The sequence below is a fragment of the Callorhinchus milii genome, unplaced genomic scaffold, assembly GCF_018977255.1.
Source record: "Callorhinchus milii isolate IMCB2004 unplaced genomic scaffold, IMCB_Cmil_1.0 Scaffold21, whole genome shotgun sequence".
NCBI lineage: Eukaryota > Metazoa > Chordata > Chondrichthyes > Chimaeriformes > Callorhinchidae > Callorhinchus > Callorhinchus milii.
Genome location: NW_024704762.1, coordinates 7,842,304 through 7,864,859, shown reverse-complemented (window position 1 = coordinate 7,864,859; position 22,556 = coordinate 7,842,304). Strand labels below are relative to the sequence as shown.

The 22,556-nt window shown below is 45.9% G+C and overlaps 1 protein-coding gene across 1 annotated transcript in view; it reads left to right on the top strand.

Annotated features, from left to right (window-relative positions):
- ncanb (neurocan b) overlaps positions 1 to 22,556 on the top strand; it is a 45,157-nt gene that overhangs the window by 5,903 nt on the left and 16,698 nt on the right. The window contains 6 exon segments of the mRNA XM_007898800.2: positions 10,315 to 10,394; positions 11,120 to 11,518; positions 13,359 to 13,533; positions 17,447 to 17,574; positions 17,850 to 18,143; positions 19,324 to 20,406. Of these exon segments, the coding sequence (XP_007896991.2) occupies positions 10,322 to 10,394; positions 11,120 to 11,518; positions 13,359 to 13,533; positions 17,447 to 17,574; positions 17,850 to 18,143; positions 19,324 to 20,406 (2,152 nt within the window). The 5' untranslated portion in view covers positions 10,315 to 10,321.

Sequence of the window (22,556 nt, the reverse complement as noted above, 5' to 3'; positions counted from 1 at the left end):
TGTCACAGGCACCCGTCATCCTTTGAGCCATTAAAGGATGCTAAGTCGAGGTCCATCTGTGCCTGCTCAGGTGGATGTTCAAGATTCCTGTGACTCTATTATAAAAGAGAAGGGAGTTTCTCCTGATATCTTGGCCGACATCCATCCCCTTGGGACGTCCTCCTGACGTGAAAGGCGCTATACAAATGTAATTTGTTGTTGCTGTTAGCTGGGTGGTGGGGGCAGAGGTAAGGGGCGGCTGAAGATTCTTTGGGGATGGCAGAAAAGGTGACTCCAGGTCCTGCTGGGATTATTATTTGAAAAAATTCTGAAAGTTTTATTTTATTGAGAAATCCCAGTTGAAGCCTCCAATGCAGGGGTGAAGAGATGGAGAGAGAATGAGATGTATGGAGGGGAAAAGTAGGTGCTGTGATGGAGGGGGTTGGGAGAGGTCAAGCTGATGTATGGAGGCCTTGAGAGTGTTGGAGGAAGAGAAGGCTGAGGGAAGTGCAGAGTCTTGAGGTCCCGAGAAGGAGACTTGTTCAAGCCCAGTGAGGACACAGCGAGGAGGAAGAACGAATTTGGGAGGAAAACGAGAAGAAAGTTGGGAGAGGAACAATGATCCAAGTTCATTTTTTTTAGGAATCCAGTAACCATAGCGATGGCACGGGAGGAGTGCGATATGGACCGTCCCAAGTCGTGTTTGAAATGCGGGAATTATTCAGCAGCTAGTTCGGAGGTCAGCCATTCTCAAACATATTAAGGGACGCAATCAGTGTTCGCTTCGAGAGAGCAGTCGATGCTCTGAGAAGCAAAAGGTTGTGCTTCATGAACCCATTGAAGTCTTCTGCAGTAGTAATTAAATTAATGGATAAATGATATCCACTTGATATAATATAAATAGATTTTTTTTTCAACGGGCGTTTGATCAAGCTCTGCATCTCGGGTTCAGGGAAATCAAGGCAAATTCATTAGCTGGATTAAAAATCGACTGAACAATAGAGAGTATATAAAATTATGATAAATGAATGTGAGTGTGTTGGGGGGGGTGGGGGGCGGGGGTTGAGAGTTGCATAGTAATTACAGTATTTGACAGTGGAGAATATAGGAATGCACAGAACTGTGAAAGACAATTGGCCAAAAGACAATGTAACACAGATATTATACGACTCTGTCTCTCATACCTCTTAATCCATTATGCCACTAAATAGCTATCTAATTCCCTATTGAATTTGTTGACACTGTCTGCCTCCGCCGCCTTCCTTAATAGTGCATTCCTCACGTACTCTGTCCTGTGCCTAAAGTATGTAATTGGGTCAGAAATTTTCTCTACTGGGGTTTGGTTTACACCCTCCTTGCTCCAGATTATTTGACTTGAGTTTAAAAAAAAAAGCTTATTGCAGGGCAAACCTCTTTTTAGTGCCGTCAGTCATCTGGCTCCAATATCTCAACGGCCGCCTTGCTGAAAAAAATGTCTGACTTATTGGGTCGTCTACTGATGTCACTTCCAGCGGGCAGTGCATAGAATCGTAGAATATTACAGCACAGAAGGAGGCCATTCGGCCCATCGTGTCTCTGCCGGCTCTTCGGAAGAGCCACCCAAACGGGGCCCGCTCCCCCACTCTTTCCCCAAACCCCTGCAAGTCTTCCCCAGACCCCTGCGATCTGATGACATTTGTGGTGAATCCGACCTCAAGCCTCCAGAACAAGTCCAACCCTGGCGTCTTGATGTCTCGGAGCTGTCGAAACGACAAGGAAAATTAATTGAGGGGAAAGCGATGGGGCCAGCGGGAGGAGACACAGGGCAGCAGAGAAACAGAAGTTGTGGCAGACAAAGACAACATGCCAAACACATGAGTGTACGTGTCTCCCGAGGTGCTGTGTGTGCGTGACAGCCAAGGAACAGTAGTCCAGGCTCGCTTTGATAAGTAGACGCGTTTGTTTCTGAAATCACTTTTAACTCCTGTTCGCGGCAACAGCTCATTTCAAGCGGACTTAGGTGGCTCCAGTTTAACATGCTCTGGGCTAGCCTGGAGGTCCTGGATTGTCGGCTAGATGCGACAGATAGATTTAAGTTGGCAAACGCATAATGTTTCTCCACGATGCACGCCAGGTGTTTGTGTAGTTCTCTCGGCGACTGTCACATCTGCTGAGGGCTGTGGCTGGCTGGGTGGTACAGTCATTATTTGGTGGCGAAGCAATTTACACAGGATGATTTATTTGAATAGCGAGAGGAGAGTTGGGGGAAGCCTTTCCACAGCTCCTGGTGGCTACAATCTGCTACCCAAAGCTGCAGTGAAGTGGAACTGACTGGCAGTTTCGCCCACAGAATGATCCCAAGGGGTGGCTTGTGCAAGCCATGGAAACATTACACGCCTGCAGTAGGGGGCGCTCTTCTGTGGCACATCTCAGCAATGTATCGTCTCGAAGACATGATAAGGCGCTATATCAAATGCGAAGATTATCACTATTATTATTAGAATGACCTTTGTATCTGATTAGGTGCCTCGTTTGCCTGTCGAGTGTAGTGACTGTGTATTTGCAGCCGATTTGCGTGCAGCAAAATCAAGGAAGCGGATCCCATTTAACCCGAGGATCATCGGCCAGGACACCCGGAGAATCCCGCTGTTCTCCTTTTGATCAGCGTGGCGGAATTTTTATCATCCATGTGACCGGACTGATAATAATAATAATAATACTCCTTGCATTTGACACAGCACCTTGTCACATCTTCAGAGAATCTCAAAGGACTTCACAGAATATACCGTAAAGTGGATTGACTGTGTATTTTGTGGGCGAAATGATACGTTTATCACCCGCATTTCAGGCGACGGGGTGCTCTACCATTCATTGCATTGGAGTCCCAGCTCCATACAGTGAGACCTGGGCTGTGTCTGGGGGTGGAACCAAAAGGCGAGAGAGCTACTGACTAAGCCAGTAAGGCCGGGATGAGTAACATCAACTTCAATTGTAAGTGAGAACAATTTCCTTGTCTTTCAAAGCGTTGATTTCATTGACTAGGCTTAGAGACTAGGACATGAATTGACTGTCTTATAGATTTGTGAACTCCTAGTCTAGATTGTTTCTTCCTCTCTCTCTCTCTCTCTCTCTCTCTGTCTCTGTCTCTCTCTATCTCGCTCTCTCCTCCTCCACACCCCCGAGGACCATATTCTCTACAGTCAAGCTTTTCTCTCAAGCATCTGTCAGCTTAGTTTCCATGACGATCCATCGCTCACGTTGGAAGCGGAATCAACCTCCGTGGCTTTCAGTCGAGCAGTCACTCACCAACAATTCACACTGAAGGTCCTGCGTGTTTACAATTTCTGGCACCTTGCGATGAAAAATTTTCTCAATTACACTTGCTCCCACCTCCCACCCTCCCTGAACCTATTTACAGGCTCGTTGTAGTCTGTCAGGCTGTTGAATTAATGCCAGATACGTGACTTGAAGGTGAGCCCGAATGCAATGAAAAGGTCCCAGTGTTGGGGATGAGATGCAGTTGGGGATCCAGACGACGTGCCTGTCTGAAACTGGAGCGAAGCTTTGAGGGGCGGCGTGTGAAATAATCTACATCTCCGACCTTCCACAAGCAGTAGAAATATGCTGACGTCAGCGTTTCCCACACAATCGGAGACGAACCTCGTTTTATTTCACGGGCTCTTGCTTTTGCGCTGCGCTGTTCTTGTGCCCTATTCTTCAAGGCGAGTCTCCTCTTCACTCGAGCCATCGACCACCCTCCTATCCTCCCTGCCCTCCACCCTCCCCGATCCCAACCCCCAGCTCGGGTCCAAATCCCTGATTGTCCAGCGCCTTGGGACATCCTCTCGACATGAAAGGCGCTGTACGAATGTAATTTGTTTTGTACAACCACGGTCAAATCCACACCCTCCCCAGCCCCAGAGCCATTTCTTCCTTAACCCATTGAGATCATGACCAGGAGAATTTTAAAATCCCAATGATTACTAAGATTCCGTCAAAAGCATTTTATTGCATCCCATGACCAAGCACTAAAACACCGTTGGGAGAAATGTAAATCAAGGCATTCCTTTCTCATCGAGACATTGCACAAGCCAGTACAGCGTAATAAGGGTTAATGCCATTTTCTCCTTATATTGAAACAGATTGCCTAACTAAGCAGTGGAGTGTAGAAATATTTACCTCTTGCTTGAAGGGCAAACGACAATTCTGTCAGTAATCAGACTTTTCCCACACAGTTGTGCTTCTGCTTTCTCATGCCTAAAAGGCTTTCTCGAAACCTATTCTGTCAAATTGCTTTCAGTGATCATTGAAGGGGTGTTAAGATAATGATGATTATATATTTTTTACGAAGTGCCATGATCATCCTTGCAATTGATCCTTGCAAGAGCCTTTCATGTCGGAAGGACATCTCAAAGCCCCTCACTGGATATACTGGAAAGTCCAGTTTTTGTAAGGGAATAATGTCGTTCTGTCTACCATTGCAGTTTCCAAGCTGAAACAGGGCATGTTGTTCTCTAGCTCTGTGCTGTGGGGCAGGTATTTTACCAACAAATACACAGTCACTGCACTTCACGGTAAAATCCAGTGAGGTGCTTTGAGATATCCTGACAGATGGAAGATCCAATGTCTCTTTCGTCCAAATCATCAGATGATGCTGGAAAGTTCTTGTGTGAACCAGAAATGTGACTGACTCCGTTATAGATTGGAGATGGATTTGCTGAGATATGCATAGTCATCAAGAACAATAACTTGCATATACATAGCAACCTTCACCGAGTATAACGTCTCGCGGTGCAATCCAATCCCTGGTTTCTAAACCCATCTGGTCTGTTCTACCTGAAATTAAGAACATTTCTCATACACTGCATTAAGAAGTTTGCTACGTATATGGATTTAAAGGGCTTTTAAAGGGACCAGTTGTATTGTGTGTGTCTGGATCTACATCTGGGACAGATAGAGTTTAATTAGGCCAAATTTAATTGCTTCCAGTAAACTCTCAGGTGTTTAGCAACCCTTTGGCTGGTGTGGGTTGCTAAAAGGCGATTAGCCCGAGTTCAGATATTCCAGTTCGAGGGGAAAATAATGGAAATTAGCCAGGGGAGGCTGGAGTGAAGTGTTGTGCCAAATTGTTTCAAAGGGTCTTGTTCAGGAATATTGGCCGAGCTTTCAAAGCAGCGGCTGGCAGGAACTCACAGGTGCTCTGGGTAGAAAAAATGACAAGGCATCAAATTTGGCATCAAAGTGGAGGCTGGTTGCTTTGACAGTGCTCTCGCTTTCGCTCTGCGGAGTGGGAGGTTTGAGATCAAACTTGCAGCCGGATCCTCTGATCCATTCCTCATCCTGCTCCTGTTCCTGGCTTGTCCTCCCCTTTTTGGCTGTGATTCGGAGCGTAACTTAGGGGGGTAAGCCGGGGGCTGATTCACACTGCTCCTCAATCACATCAGGAGATGGTTTCAAAAGTAAATGTGTCTCTCTCTCTCTCTCTTTCACTTTCCACCGCACATTTCCTTCCCACCCTTCACCCCTCCTGATCCCAACCTTCAGCTCAGGTCCAAATCCCTGACTGTCCAGCGCCTTGGGACATCCTCCCGCAGTGAAAGGTGCAGTGTAAATGTAATTTGTTATTATTGTTACCGCAATGATGGTGGATTGGGATGGGTGTGTGGTTGTGCCCACGTCCACTCAGTCCTTGAAAGGTCTTGCGGACAGAGCAGGTGGGAGAGAGTTAAATAATAATCATTTTAATTTTTTTTAATAACATTAATACATGAATATCGAAAGCCCACATGCAAATTAATCTCTGGTATGTGTGTGTGTGTGTGTGAGAGTGAAAGTGAGTGTGAGAGTACAAGGAATGATTGCACATAGTGAGCGAGCATGAGTGACTCTGATTGTGCGTGAGGGCGAGTGAGTGTGTGAGAGTGAGAATGAATGGGTAAGTGTGTGCGAGAGTGAATGTGAGAGAGTGAGTATAAATGAGTGAGTGTGAGAATGGGTGTGAGTGAGTGAATGAGTGTGAGTGTACGTAAAGAGATGTTGAGGTTAGTTGAGTCCTGAATCACTGATAGTCTCGGAATTCTTGGCCAAGCCCGGCCACTTGTAATTAATTCAGTTCCCAGTGGCCTCAGTAAAGGTAAGCGCTGTGCAATTTTGAAAACAAAACCAGGGGGATAGAGAAGGATGAGAGTGAGAAATGAACAGCTCAGTAAAGGAAATCCTGCCAATTAAATCCTGTTAAACACATGAGCGCACAGCCTGGCAATAACCTACTTGGATCACGATTTGTTCGGTGCAAATTTGCCAGTTTGCAAAATCTTTGTTCCCACCCCATCCCCACACCAGCCCACCCCACCCAGCGCGCTCCATCAGTCAACCCACCTCAAAAAAAAAATCCAATGTGAATAGATTTCTCACCGAGGTTATTAGGTTGGCAATATGCTCATCGCCCCTTAGGTTGGATTTCTGCAGCTCAACTGTATTCAGTGCATTGGGCGTTGAGGCTGGATAATTGGGCAACATTTTGTGCTGTAGTAAGGAACCCTGTACAAAAGCATATTTATGGTTTGTCTGGCGCAGAAAACATGCACTCAATTGACCCATTTATAACCCCTTGCCGAATTATCTGCTGTGTTTACAGTTCTGTTTTTTTGTTGTCTTTTTATCGAAAATGTTCGCACCCGAGACTGCAACTTCCTCGCAGATCACGACGCAGAATTTAAGATTGTGAGTAAAATGAGGGCTTTTTTTTTAATGTGATCCACTGTGTGTGATCCCAGCTTTCCACCCCCGCCCCACCACCCCCCTCTCAATTTCTTTCCCCTCCCTCTTGTGGACAACATCAGAAGATCGGTTTAGATGAATGAGACCCTTTGGCCCATCCGATCTCATCCCCCCAGAACACCCAGCTTACCATCCAATACCGAACACGGCATCGAGCTGCCTTTTTAAATGAGTCCAGTGTCCTGACCTCAACCATCCTTCCTGTTCTGGTGATTAATTGCCACCTGAGTAAAGAGATTACCCTAACTTCGACAGCAAGCTTCTCCCCACCCCCTGGCTGCGCTATTCCCTCCCTGTATTTGTGCTTTGATTGGGAGGAAGGTTAAAAGATGAAATCAATACCAACCACAACCCACTCTTCGCTATGTTCATTTTCAGGGATGGACGTCACTGTGGTTTCCGATTGCTAGGATCTCATAGATCAACTGCAGACACTTATCAATATTTGATGGCTAACCTCTCCAATGCCGAGAAATTGGAGCGTTGTGTTCTTCCTGCAGGAAAGCTCCGATGCCTGGCGATGTTTGTTTTCTGTTTCAGTAACAAAGATGAGACTGTGTTTTAATTGACCTTTCTAAAGCTGCTTCAATGAAAGTTCTTGAGTGAAGCAGCTCAACTTCCCAATGTCAGGCAGGCAATGACTGATTGGCAGGTGGAGATAAGCAAACGCATTAGTTTTGATAATAATAATAATAATTATCCCTACATTTGATACATAACTTTTATCATCACAAGGATGTCTAAAAGTGCTTTGCAGGATATACTGTCAAGTGTAGTGACTGCATCTCTGTACTTACTGCTCCAATGCAGGTAGAATCCTTGCATTTATAATAAATAATAATAATAATCCTTGCATTTGATTTAGTGCCTTTCAAGCAGTTGAGATGTCTCGAAGCACTTCGCACGATACACTGTAAAGTGGAGTGACTGTGTATTTTGTGGGTGAAACGCGGCAGCCAGTTGCGCACAGCAGCGTCCTACGAACAGCCATGGAATGAGTGACCAATTTTATTTGAGGGATTGTTGGCCGGGAACCGGGGAGAGAGAAACTCCCTTCTCTTTTCGAATCGTGCCACGGGATTAACATCCACTTGAATAGGTAGATGGGACTGAGGTTTAACTTCCCGTCCAAAGTGCCAGTGGCAGTAACATTACACCTGCATTAATACCTGCGTTCTGTATCACTAGACGTCGAACCAGTTCCAAGAATCCAAGCCAAGCCTCAACTATGCCAGGACTAAGCCACCCACCTAGCTGGCTTTGAGTGGCGGTGGCGGCAGGTGAACCAGGAGTTTGAGAGGAATTTACAGCCACAGCAGGAAGTGGATATGTACGGTGCTCGAATGGAATTGCTCTACACCTGGGCAAGCACAGGGCTCTTCCCTTTTTATTCCCTTGAATCTATTCGCTGCGCAAAGCCAGGTTACTCAACCCATTCTTCACGTCAGCCCAATAGAGCACAGAGCAGTCACAGCTCCTGCAGACCAACGGTCTCAGGTTTCCCTGCTCCACCCACCGTCACTGCAGGGTGATCCCCTCAGTTAGGACCTCAGTACTCCACAAATACACTTAGAACATGGGATTCCTGTGGACCTGCCTGGATGCTACCATATTTAGAACTGGTTTGGGGGTGAAAGTATTTCCAAGCAAAGTTTAACGCCGTTATTCATAATAATCCTTGCATTTGATACAGCGCCTTATCACGTCACCTGAGAGGTCTCAGGAGTTCGCCGTGAAGTGTAGTGACTGAGTGTGTATTGTTCCTTCAATAAAGAACAGAATTTTGTGTGGGAAAACACCTCGTCGGGTAAATCACTGGGCGTTTTTTTTAATATAAATAATTTCCTTTTAATTGAGAGTTATTAGCACCAATTGTGAGCTGGTTTGTGCTGTGAAGTCAATGCCATTGGGAATTTGCTCAAGATTCCTGGCACACTGACTTCTCTTTGACCGAGAGCATTATTCCATCTGTCTGGGTTGGACCTTTGCCCAGACCCCAGCGGCAGAAAGGACTGCCAACACATCCTTGTCTCTCACATTCCATGATACTGTAAGTGAGCGAAAGAGCGAGCGTGCTGGAGTCAGACAAGTTTGCGGTGTAAGACGCACTGGTTTAACTCGGTAAAAAGTGTGCGTGGGGGGCTTTTTTTTTGACTTGCCTGGGTGCGCCCCCTCCCCAACCACCTTTGCAGCACCGAGGTTTTGCTCTGTGGAGATTTGAAAATCGTTTTGTAATTCAGCGCTGCCCGAAGCATTGTATTACGTGAACCGGTAAGTCTGTGAGTCAGTGCTATGAATATTAAGTACATTCCCCGTGATACCCCATGATTCGCTCTTTCTCTCTCGCGCTCTCTATTCTCTGAATTTCAATCAATTTTGATTCCTAACCCAGAGAGCTGGTTTGTGCTTTGCCAAAGGGCTCTGGGTTACTTTGTGCTGTTCACACTTTTAATTCTTGATTAATACAAACACACAAAGTGCTGACCTTCATATTCCACTCCTACGTGATGTGAAATTGCCTCGGTTTTAAGATGGATGGGGGAGGGTTGAGGAACAGAGGGGTGCGGAGGATGATACTAATAAGATTTCCACAAGTCATTTCCTTCACAAGCCTCAGATGATACACCTCCACCTGAAGTCCTAAAGTTCCACCTGGTCTTAGCCCACGAGACCATTTGAGCTGAACATGTTAGAATGCACAGAATTGGTTGGTGAAATCCAATCTTAGTTTGGAGGCCTAGAACAAGATTTCCAGCGGAGAATAGAAATAATAATAGTAATAATGAATAATAATCCTTGCATTTGGTCCAGTGGCTTTCACGGGAGGACATCTCAAAGTGCTTCACATGTGGTGTGTGGTGACTGTGTATTTGTGGGTGAGCTCCGCATCCTGTTTGCACACAGTGTCTGATAAACATCTGCAAAGCGAATGATCAATTTGATTTGGGGGGGGATTGTTGGCCAGGACAAAAATGTATGTCTAGCGCCGTAGGGGGCACTGTCGTGAGGTTGATGGCACCAGGGTAGAGCAGCACAGAGACAGCTCAACTCTGCCTGACTGACTCACCTAGTTCCTCGATATCTAAAAAAAATCTGAAAAATAAGTCCATTGATCACGATTCAGGTCCACAAGGAAAAATGTTGAAGGTTAACAGAAATGAAAATTTCAGCAACTCTTAATGAAATGGACCCAAGGCTTGTGAGAGATATGAAACGATTTTACGGATCTAACGCCGTATTTTATCACTGTAAATGTAAGTGCCCGAGACGCGCAATGAAATTTCAAATTCAATCAGAGATTTGCTCTGAGCTCGGCTGTTTTTTTAAAAAAAAGAAAAGAAGCAAAACTTGTTTTATGTTGATCTCCGCAGGTGAAAGTCTCATTACCTGCCTCTCGCTGGCTCTGAAATATTTATCACCAGGAGGATATCTGGTAACTCAGTCAATGCTGTTCGAGAGAGGAGAGAGAGGAAGGCAACTGAGCGATAGATGCATCATCGAGGAGATGGGCATTTCTTTGGAGAGCTCCCTTTTTATCTCCGGAGGATTCACTTCTCTCTCTTTTCTTTGTTGCAGGTTAAGAATGTCAAATGTGGCTCTTCATTTCGGGCTCCTGTATCTGGCCTGGGCGTCCAGTGAGGCTCTGGCGGAGACAGGTAGATGTCCTCATCCAGCACATCAAGTCTTTTCATAGAATCACGGAATCTTACAGAATAGAAGGGAAGCCATTCGGCCCATCGTGCCTGTGGTGGCTCTTTGAAAGAGCTGTCCAATTAGTCCTACTTCCCCACTCTTTCCCTAGAGCCCTGCAATTTTTTCCTTTTCAAGTAACTATTCAAATCCCTTTTGAAAGCTACTATCAAATCTGCTTCCATTACCCTTTAAGGCAGTGCATTCCAGATCGTAACAACTCTGTGGGTAAAAAAAATTCTCCTTGTTTAGCCTCTGGTTGACCAACAGTGCAGATGAAAAGCTAGGTCTTAATGTAAAGGTGTGTGTCTGTGGCGGGAGGGTGGGGGGGAGAGGGTGGAGGAACTTCAGGTTGGAGGCAGGTTGGCAGAAAGCTCTCCCACTGATTGTGGTGTCGGTTGGGCACAGGACTTGAAACAGGCTAGTGTTCACGAACCAAATAATAATAATAATCCTTGCATTTGATATCTCACCTTATCATGTGTTTGAGATGTCTCAAAGCGTTTCAATGCTTCAAAGTGCTTCAAATGGCACCACTGAGGGGCAGTAGGGTTGGAGGAGGTCTCAGAGATAGGGTGGGGCGAGGGCATGGAAGGAATTGAAATTTCGTATCAGAGAAAGTAGAGTATTTCCTAATAAAGGACGTCTGGGCAACTGGTCTGAGACTTTGATGACCTCTTTGACTCTCCAGGTGCCAGCCATGGGAAGATAGTGAACATCAAAAAGGTCCAACATCAGAAGGTCCTCGGTGGGCTGGCAGAGACCACCCTCCTGCCCTGCGTGTTCTCTGTGCTGCCCACCTCAGCCATCGACCCCTCCGGCCTCCCAGACCCTCCCCGCATCAAGTGGACCAAGGTCATGCTGGAGGGCGGGAAGAGGAAGGAGATCCCGGTGCTGGTGGCAAAGAACAACACGGTGAAGCTGAACCCGGTTTACCAGGGCCGAGCCATCTTACCGGGCTACGCGGCCAACCACTACAACGCAAGTCTGCAACTCGCAGCTCTCCAGACAAGCGACTCTGGGATCTACCGCTGTGAAGTGGTGGTGGGCATCAACGATGAACGTGATACGGTTCCTCTGGAGGTCACCGGTGAGTACGTGATGTAAAATTTCAGGAGGAAGATGACCAAAATGGTGGTGCATAATTCGTGAGTCTATTGAATATGTAATGACAATAGTCAGCAAGTCAGCTTCATAATTCCTTCAAGCAGAGGCAATAGATACAGTAACATCGATATTGCCCTATTCCCACTGGGAAAAAGCGTGGACCCTAAATGGCAATGTTTTTATCCGAAGGGATGAGTCCAAAGCTGCTTCCTCACTGGTTTCCAATCTCACTGGCCGAAAATAGGCATTGAAATCAGTGTTTGTTTGAGTTGTCAGCCTGGCTCAGTGGGAAGGTAGCACTCTCGCCTCTGAGTCAGAAAGCTTGAGGGGACAAGCTCCCACATCGGGGCTCTGAACTGATAATCTAGTCTGAGATTCCAGTGTGGTGCTGGAGGGGGAAGAGCACTACATTGTCGGAGGCTCTGTCCTTCGGATGAGACGTTAAACCGAAGTCCTGTTGCCTTCAGAAGAGGGGGAGGACATTACTCTCAATTCAAACTCTTACTGGCTCCAGCTCTGAGGCTAAACCACGCTCAGACCCTTGGCTTTCTGACTATTTACTCAAAGGTTGTGGCCAACAGCCACAGAGAGACTTTACCATTGAGCTTAGCGGTAGCTGTGGCAACCAGCAACACTGAAACCCACTCAGCATCACAGAAGCCCACATTTATATAAATTGTGTGTGTTCGATCTGAGCAAGTGACAACCCACCCCTCAGAGCCAGAGTACTTAATAACCATCACCTGAGCCTTGGAATTGCAATACAGCTTCCAATTGCTCCCTGGTGCCTGTTGTTATTTACAATATATATTGTAATGCTGGGGCAGGGGGGGATTGAGCAGGCTCTGTACTGGCCAATAGCTGCATATTGTCAATGCAGTCTGCGTCCTTGGTAGACAAAGTCAAGAAAGAAAGCAGGAAGGAACTTGCCTTTATATAACTCTCCTTTATCTCGTGCTGAAATGTTTCAAAGCGCTTCAAAAATAATTACTGTCAAGCCCGGTGGCTGTTTTTTTTGTTCAGGAAAGACGACTGCTGTTTGCGTCAGCAGTGAGGTGATGATCGCCGATCAATTCATCTCATTTTTAAGGCGTTTAAGGGGAACTTTTTTTTACGCAGGTTGGGGTGAGGATGTGGAACTAACTGTCCCAAATTGTGCTGGAAGCAAAAAGCATCAATGTGCTTAGGGGGAAGCTTGATGCCTACAGAAGGGGGAAGGGAATAGAGGGGTATTGGGGGATGGGGCTCTCGTGTGGCATATAAACACAGTCATGGAACTCTTTAAGTCTGGTTTGATTACCCTTGAGCTCAGCGATGGGTTTCCACGTGCTTCAGACACCCAAATCTGAGGAAGAGAGCAATTTTCTTTCCTCCCCTGAAGGTGTTTGATCCCTGTCCTCCTTTACTTAAAAAAATTCCTTTTTAAAACAAAATAATAATTTGGTCACTCAATCCACAACTGTTTGTGGGACGCTGCTGTGCGCGTGTTCCGCCCACAAAATACACAGCCAACTCACTTTACAGTATATTCTGTGAAGCGCTTTAAGATGTCTCGAAGACGTGATAAGGCGCTGTATCAAATGCAAGGCTTATACGTTATAACTTTTCACTGAAGGACATCTCCATCGTTGTCCATCAGTACCTCACCCCAGTGATACATTGTGAGAGCCTTGGCAGTGCGTTCTCAGCAGAGTGACGGACAAACAGATCAGTTGCCTTTAGCACGTTTCAGCATTGCAGAGCCAGGGTTAATTCGGACACAAAGCATTTTTCGAACAAAGCTGACTTACTGACTTTCTCTCTCTCTCTCTCTCTCTCGCTAGGTGCCATCTTCCATTACCGCAATGGGAGCAGCAGGTACTCGCTGAGCTTCCAGGCAGCCCAGCGAGCTTGCGCCCTGAACTCAGCCAGAATGGCCTCCCCCGCACAACTGCTTGCTGCCTTCCACGACGGCTTTGACAACTGCGATGCCGGCTGGCTTTCTGACGGAACCGTGAGGTGAGCGTTGAGCCCTATACAAGAACGTTCACGCACAGATAGACACACACACAAAATGATAATAATAATCCGTGCGTTTGATATAGCGCCGTTGAGACGTCTGAAAGCGCTTTATAGGATATATTGTGAAATGGATTGACCGTATTTTGTGGACGAAACACGGCAGCCAATTGCGCACAGTCGTAGTTTGAATGACACACACACACATAGACACGTTCCGTATACAGTGACACGTGAGTGCACTCACACACACCCACACACACATGCAACAGTCAGGCACAGCCGGGCAGAACACACATGTTCACACACGTACGCATGCGCATGTTCACCCACAGACAGGCGGTCACAAGCACATGTTCACATACACACATCACGCTCCATTTGAATCCCTTCCAAACCACACAACTTGACATTAAAATCTACCACATTCCCCCAAGCACTGAAGTTATTATAGTCCCTGTAAACCAGCCACCCGCATTGCACTAATGTAGATGCCAAGTTTGTATTAAGTGGCAAATTTAACAAGGCGAAGCACACACACACACTCCAGGTCAATGACTGGAGGCCACGCGTTCACTATGTTCCTGGTGATGTGAGGCTGATGTGAGGCTCCGAGCAGGTCATTGTCTGGCCTGAAGCCTCTTCTTCTCTGGCCAGAGCAATGACTCACCAGCTCGTCTAACTTGCGGTATTTTCCTAGTGGCATTCCTCGATAAGAAGCGGGGTGCCCTTGTGTAACAGGGAGTGCGTCACGGAACCCCACCCGCAAGCAATGGGATTCCTGCACGGAACTCCCCCCCCACCCCGGCTCAGCAGCGAGGAATCCTGTAAATTACACCTCATTGTTTCTACCTCTTCGGGAAAGAAAAAAAATGATTTGGTCACTCAATCCACCACTGTTTGTGGGACGCTGCTGTACGCAATTGGCTGCCGCGTTTCGCCCACAAAATGCACAGTCAATGCACTTCACAGTATATTCTGTGAAGCGCCTTGAGACGTCTCAACGACGTGATCAAATGCAAGGATTATTATAATAATTATTATTAAGATGAATGGCAGAGGTTCCACTACAATTAAAAGTGAACATTTTACTGACTATTTTATTTAATCAAACACAGAACAAGTGAGTCCCCGGGATTCTTCACCCGGTAATAAACGGCTATTTTCAGTCTGGGTTTGAATTGGTTCATCATGTGTCACGATCTTGCAGGGGATGTTTTTTGTTTTCCGCTCAGAATCAGCCCATCTCTGTTTCTGTCTCGGTCTCTCTCTCCTCTCTTGTTTCTCTCTCCCTCTTTTTCTCTTGTCCGTTTTCATTCCCTTCTATTTCACCCACAAAATATAAAGTCGATCCACGTTACAGTATATTCTGCGAAGGGCTTTGAGAGGTCTCAACGACGTGATAAGGCGCTATGTCAAATACAAGGATTATTATTATTTCATTTTCTCACTCGTTGCTTTTCTAGTCTTTCTTTTTTGCTCCCTCGCTCTGCATTTCAGTTCTCTTTCTCTCTCTGTTCTCGCCGTATCCCTTTCTCTGCTGATGAACGTTGCTCTCCCCACACAGATTTTCCCCAGATGGAGCAGGTTGCTCGGGGAGGCAGTTGGGGCGGAGAGTGTGGGCAATTTCAGGAAGGAGGGATTGCTAGTGACAGGCTGTGAGGGTTTGTCCTGATCTTGCACATTCCTAAGGACCGGTTACCACTGTCCCTGATCACACGGTGGCTTTCAAATGTGCTAGCTCAGTCTCGTCATTCTTGTCTCTTCGCCACAGCCCCTTCTGTTCCCACTTTCTGAGAGCAAGTCGTGCCAGCCAGCCAATTAATTTTCGCTCTGTGTGTTCTGTGGAAGAGAAGCTTCCAGCTTCCTCAGGCCCGCGCCAAATCGGATGCTGTAGCATTGCCAGCGATCTATTCAGGCATCACCGCTGTGTTGGCAGCTTAGGCTCTGCGTTGTCGGAGGGGCTGAGCTCAGTGAGAGGAGACTCACAATGCCATTCTGCTTCATTTCCAGGGCAACAGAAATCATATAGGAAATGTGAGACACAGAGAGAGAGAGAGAGAGAGAGAAAGACGGACACACAAAGGAGTCAGATGCAGAATGGTAGACGGAGCGAGAGGAAGACAGAGAGAGAGAGAGAGACGTACACACAAAAGATATAGATGGGGGAGAGAGAGGTAGACAGTGATAGAGAGATGAAGGGAGATAGAAGGAGAGAAAGGGAGCAGTTGAGACAGAGAGAGAGACACACACACATATGCACGACTGAGTTGGACAGAGAGACGGAGAAAAAGAGAAAGATTGTATGTTGAAAGCAGCCGTGACAAAAGGACCTCCTTCGCGGGGGAATGAGCTTTATAAGAAATGATTTTAATTAACTCGGGCTGTGTCTGGAGAGCTAAGCCTCCGGTCCTTGTCCTGAGAAGTCAATTCCCAGCTCCACATATGGCAATCCATTTCCCATTTTCCTCCCAGCCGCCGCAACGAATGTTTTATTAATTATTCCTAAACGACTGTGAAAATGGGAAATTCAGAAACGTTTGACCCAACAACCCGTGGCCCCCACTGTAATCCACGTTCAAAAGGTCTCCACGCTCTTTGCCTGATGAGTTTCGGGTTAGCTCCGCGAAGCTAGCCCGTGTGAAGGACGCTGTGTAAATGCAAGTTGTTGTTGTTGTTTCTTTGACGTGTAGTGACTGTTGTGGAGGTAAAATGCTGCATAAGTGAAATCCCCCTAACAGTCCAAAGAGGTCCCATGCTAATGCCTCACCTGAAGGATGGCACCTCTGACAACACAATGCTTCCCCCATCACTGACCTCGGACATCGGTTGGGATTTTAGCCCAAGATTTAGTTGGGACTTTAGCCCAAGACTTAGTGGGGATTTCAACCCACAAGCTTCCGACCAGGATGAGAGAGTGTCAGCAACTGAGCCAGGCTGACACGCATTCAAAACTAATACGCCGACTATTTAATTAATGTAACAAAATCACTAAACGTGGAAAAATCACTGACTCCGCGATTGTGTCTCTCTTAGAGTAATGGGGTGGAGAGTGGAGTTATCAAAGATCTGAGAACCTGGCATCAATCTCACTGAGAAAAAGATACAGACTTTTCCAAAAAAAAAGTGCTAAAGTGTCTCTAAAATTAATACAAGGTTATATACTTTTCCAGGAATGGGATCCATTGCCAATTTCACAGATAAAAGCACTTTGGAATGCAATTGAGACACATTTTCAAAAGATGCATCACAGTTATTGCCTTTAAATAACACCTGAATCTCTTTAATTAAAGACTAAACAGCTTTGCCAGCCGCCCTTCCTCACATTTTCTCAATTAAGGCTAAGTACAGGGCAGCTGATGATATGATATTAATGGTATAAATCTGGAACAGGCTGAGTGCAAATCAAAGTGACTTGCAGATTGAGACAGTTTCAATGGTAAACCCCATTCTAATTCTCTCCCCTTTGCGTAAAGAGCTGTTGTAAATCTAAGGCAAACTACACTGCAAGTTTCTACATTTACATGAATCCAGGAACCAACTTTGTTGGACCTGTAAAAGTAAACTGAAATGTTGCAGTTCCTATAGCTCGGAGCCTCTAGGGAGACAAACAATTTACAGATAATTGTGGTTTTCTTCCAGCATCACCCCTCTTTGTTGGGAGTTGATTTTATTTCCCCCTTAAGTTTGTCACAGACTCAATCACCTCCCAAAATCCTTTCATGCTTAAGAACTTCTCTGCATCACTCTCCTTTGGGAATCTCAGCTGAAACCGCTCGCTCCCCCTCTAACTCCCAAAGACTCTTCCAAACGATGCCTTCAAACCTCTTCCCTCTTGGTCCATTGCTAAGTTCTCTCAGATGTACAGTTTCGTGAATGGTCGCCAACAAAAGTTGCCCTTGTCATTGTACAGATACCCAATCAGATTGCCGAGACCCGGTTGCTATGGTGATAAATCCCAACTTCCTGGCATCAGGAGCTACGGAGAACGAGACCCTGGGGAATTATATGACGTCTACTGCTACATCAAGGACCACAAAGGCAAGTCACGGTTTCTAAGGCGGTTTCTATGGTTCTGCCTTAGAACCATAGAAATTCACGGCACAGAAGAAGTCCATTGTGTCTTCAAGAGCAATTCTTGCCGTCCCGTTTACCTGCCCTTTGTGAAGGCATTTATATAGTTCCCTTTTGAAAGCTAATGTGCGGATTCTTGTGTGCTTGTGTGTTAAGTGAATTGAGTGAAGCATTATGCTTCGTTGCTGGTACCTGGATGTAACAACTGTGCTCCGTGGCTCTGTTTGTCTATGTTCTGGCAGGTAAAGTATTCCACGTGACAGCTCCGGGGAAGCTGAACCTGACGGAGGCCGAGGGCCGGTGTCAAGCCCAGAATGCGGAGTTGGCGACCACTGGGCAGCTCTACTTGGCTTGGAGGAAAGGCTTTGACCAGTGCGACGCCGGCTGGTTGGCAGACGGGAGCGCCCGCTATCCCATCAACGTGCCCAGGAGGAACTGTGGCGGAGACATCCCGGGAGTGAGAACGATCTATCAGATGCCAAACCGGACTGGCTTCCCGGACCCGGCCTCCAAATATGACGCCTACTGCTATGAGGGTAAGAGCTCCACCTGGTCCACATGCCGTCAGCACCTCTAACATTGATACATGATACAGCGCCAATAAGGCTTGCCCACAAAATACAGTCACTACACCTTACAGCATATCTTACGAAGCACTTTAAGATGTCCACCTTGCTACAAGCAAATTAACGGATTATACTAATAGCAATCCTCGCATTTGATCTCATAGAAAGGCAGAACAGGCTCGAGGGGCTGAATGGCATCCTCCTGTTCCTATGTTCCTACGAGAGTGCTATGAACTGAGCCAGGCTGGTATCTAAAGAGTAGCGCAGGAGTTGAAAATAGAGGATAGAGATTGCGATTTGCAAGCAAGCCGGCGTTTGAGTATTTCTGAGCAAACCTTGGAAGCGTTGGACAAGCTTCTAACAAGGAAACTCACCATCAATCTGCCAGTAAAATGTTTAATCAAAGCCAGACTTTCGTAGCCAGAGGCGAGCTCTATTATAAATGATGGCAGTTTTGATGACAAAGACTTTGAAGTGTTTAATTGAAGCACAGCGGCCAAAAAAAACGTTATCCATACGTCATTGTGCATTATAATAAATATGTGGGACAGAAAATATAGCAGTGGGAAAGCCATGTAAACAGCATCCATTAACATAATGCTTCAAAGATTTACTCCTGAGGTTCAAAATTCCTCGCCTCAGGCATTCTTTTTCAGTATATGTTGAAATCAGGAAAATGAAATTACTGCTAATACATATTTAACAGTAATTTTATTTAGTGATTTCAATATGTACTGTTAAATACATACTTAACAGAAGAGTTTCTCCCAGTGTCCCGGCCAACATTCCTCCCCAGAAAAAAATGGGAAATCTCTCATTGACTGTTTGTGCGATGTTACAATGCGTAAGCAAACTGGCTTAAAAAATACTCTGTCGCTACATTTGACGGTATATCCCGTGAAGTGTTTTGAGTCATTGAACCTGATGTGAAAGTTAATCTTACCAGGTGTTAGCGTCTCTCATTGCACCTGGTAATAGGTTTCACAGGTACTTTGTTACCTTGCCTGGCTCCAGGCCCTTCTCCCCCACCACCACCACACCAAATTGAGGACCATCACACCAGCACAGTCAACCATCAATTGGTGATGTTGCTAATATATTCTGACTTGGCAGAATTAAATCCTATTCTTTCCTTCTTTCCAAATGCTAGCTGTCAATGGCGAATGGCCAAGCAAACACGCGATGGATTCCGAAGCCTCAGGGAGATCTGTGCAGGGCCAAGTGGAACATAAGACAAAACAGGAACCGTTAGAACACTCTAAGGGACAAGAAGGTGATGGGGAACCCATCACAGTGGGGAGGTTAACAGTGGCAGAATGGGGCGAGACTCCATCTAATGGTACAAATGGGACACAGGTTGTTGAAATGTATCTACATCTAGGAACCAACATCTCTGATCCGGAACACCAGAATCTAACTCGCCTTGAGACTCCATCTGTTGTCATCGAGGAACACAACTCAACATCCAGCACAAATGTCATCTCCTCAGGCGCTGGTAGCAGTCTGACCCAGAGTGTACTAGACGCAGACCTGACAAAGGAACCCGAAGGGAGTGGTCTCGACGCTTACCGAGATCAGCTTTCTATCTCAACCCCAGGAGCAGTGACCGTTGGCGGAGATGAGAGGCCAAGCAAAATGTCCAAGGAGGAGGAGGGGCGGGGGAAACTCGCGGGTCCTGTCAGCTCCCAGAGCCAAGCAAGCTCTGCTCTTCACGATAACAAAATTGTAGTGGGCGAACTCATTTCGAAAGAAAAGAATGACTGGCGGACAGAAGCAGAAGATCCAGAGTCTCAACGAGTGCAAAACGCAGGAGAAGAGAGCGTCTCTGTGAGCCCCATGGAAGTCTTGGATATCTTAAAGTCCGCTTCCCCCACTAACCGGGACGCTTTGAATCTCTTGCCTATATCCAGGAGTTCCCCAACAAAAGAGGCAAGATTAGGTATCATGGTTATTGACGAGTCCAATGATTTGCCTTTGTTGGACCCCCTAGATGAGAGTAAGGACAAATCCCCAGACAATGACTGGGGGCACTTAGAAAATCAGCTCACCAGACAGATCGTTCCAGAGACCATCACTGAAGTCCCCTTTGGCCAACAGCCCCTGGTCGAGCCTGATGCTAGTCTCAAAGCTCCGACAGATGTTACGCATCAAAATCCAGCCAGAGGAACTCAAGCACCACTGTATACGTCAACGTCCTTCGCTGGGACAGAAAATAAGAGAGTGACTCCTCCAGGTAAGCAATTTTCATGTCAATCATTCTGTTATACAGTGGTTTGATTGCTACGGGACATCATCAACAGCTCAGATTACACCTGGAATTGGTTACCAGGAAGGTCAGGACAATGGGATTCCTTTGTGTTAAAAAAGATGTCACGATGCAGTGATGTGTTTAATAGAGTGGGCAGACGAAAGGGCAAACAGCCTTCTTCACCACACCTCTCTCTCACGAGTTCCTGTGACGTATGGAGCTACATCCATTCCTATTACTTCTCCATTCCCAATCGTCTGACCCTCTCCCTTGCCTCCTTCAAGATCCGTCTCAAGAGATTCCTCTTCGACTGTGCCTTCGGTCACCATTCTACCCTTCCTGCCCTCCACCCTTTCCTGATCCCAACCCCCAGTTCGGGTCCAAATCCTTGACTGTCCAATGCTTTGGGATGTCCTCCCGATGTGAAAGGCGCTGTGTAAATGTAATTTGTTGTTGCTCAGGGAATTGGAAAAGCAGGAAAAATGTTCCAATTTTCCGATCAGTATCCACAGACTGCTTGAGAGTGTAAAGGAGGGAAGGGGGAAGGGAAAATTCATTGAAACAGGGAAATGAAAGTAGTTATGGAATGAAGAGCACTTTATGGTTGGTAATGTCAGATGTCAATGGCTGTTATTTCTTTCTGAACATCTCTTAAATTAAACCCAATCTTACAGATTACTGATTTAAACACCTCGCTCTATGATTTCCAACTCTCACAAAACTCAATCATACAAGTTGAAGCTGCAAAAAAGCCCCAGTAAATCATGTGTAATGGGATCAAAGATCAAACTGCAACTATAACTTTAAAAAAAACACAGGAAGAGAATAGTGATAAATTACGCTGCCAAAAAATAAAAAAGGGGATGTGATACTATCATTAATAAATTTGCCTTTCTCCCTTTCACAGTCTGTATCTTGAACAGGACAACCCCTTTGCTTGTCGCTCCCTCATTCTGCCTTCATGTTTAACAAATTAAGACATTTACTGTTCAAAGAGAAATAGTTTAATCTTCAATTATGAGAATGAAAGCGTACGCTCAATAATTAATTGTCTGTGGGTTTTTTCGCTGAGGAGAAAAAAGATTAAAGAAGCATTATTTTGGGCACTGGAGATCTACAGCAACTGGGATTACATACTGCTGGCTTGTTGTATTTAGGGCTGAAAAAGCACCGGTATCTGAAATTCTATCACGCTCTTCTCCCCTCAAACTGAGGACCTTACACTAAGTAAAAGTTATAAAGTGTTTATTTTTAGCCTCAAGTAAAACAGGCCTAAGGGGCTTCCTCCCCCAGCCTGAGCATTTAATAATAATAATAATTTATAGGGAGATTGGTAATGACTAGACAACAACAGCCTCCCCTTTTCGTGGTGTTTGAGCCTGGGGATTATTCATGTTCTTGGACGTGCTGCACCCGCAAACTAGACAAATCAATTCACTTTACGGTGTATTCTGTGAAGCACTTTGAGACGTCTCGAAGACGTGCTAAGGCGCTATATCAAATTATTATTATGTTCAATAGGGTGTGACTGACCAGAAGCAAGTTGAGGAAGCCCCTTAGGCCTGTTATGGTTGAGGCTAAAAATAAGCACTTTATAACTTTGACTTGGTAGAGGGAATTAATTCCTTACAACCCAGCCTGCTAGTTTCAAGGCACAAAACCTAACCTCCTTGCAATGGGAATATCATGCTTTGACGCCACATAGTGTCCGGGTCCATGACCTGATGTGTTATAAGAAAGGTAACATTGTATTACATAGCATTGTATTACATCCACTGGTTGTCCTCCCATTATTCAGCCTTGACCTCAACTGCCCATCCCAAAAGTACCCTCAAAGTGGCCAAAGCTCCCTCAAACACTGGCCTTTGGTTCTAAACCTCAATGCTGGCCCAATAATGGGTGTTGAAAGATTGGAAATGTCCCCCCATGGAGATGAGCAGAGAGAGAAAACAAATGTTGCAATGCAATTTGGATTTAAGGAACCCACACTACTTTTGGGGGTGGGGGTGGGAGGTGTCAGTCGGAGCTTTGGAAACATTCCCTCAAGTTTTAGTTTACATGAATTACAAGTGGCTACAGTACAGGGAAGCCTTAAGGGAGTTAATTAACTTCAAACATATCGTGTACTTGGGAAC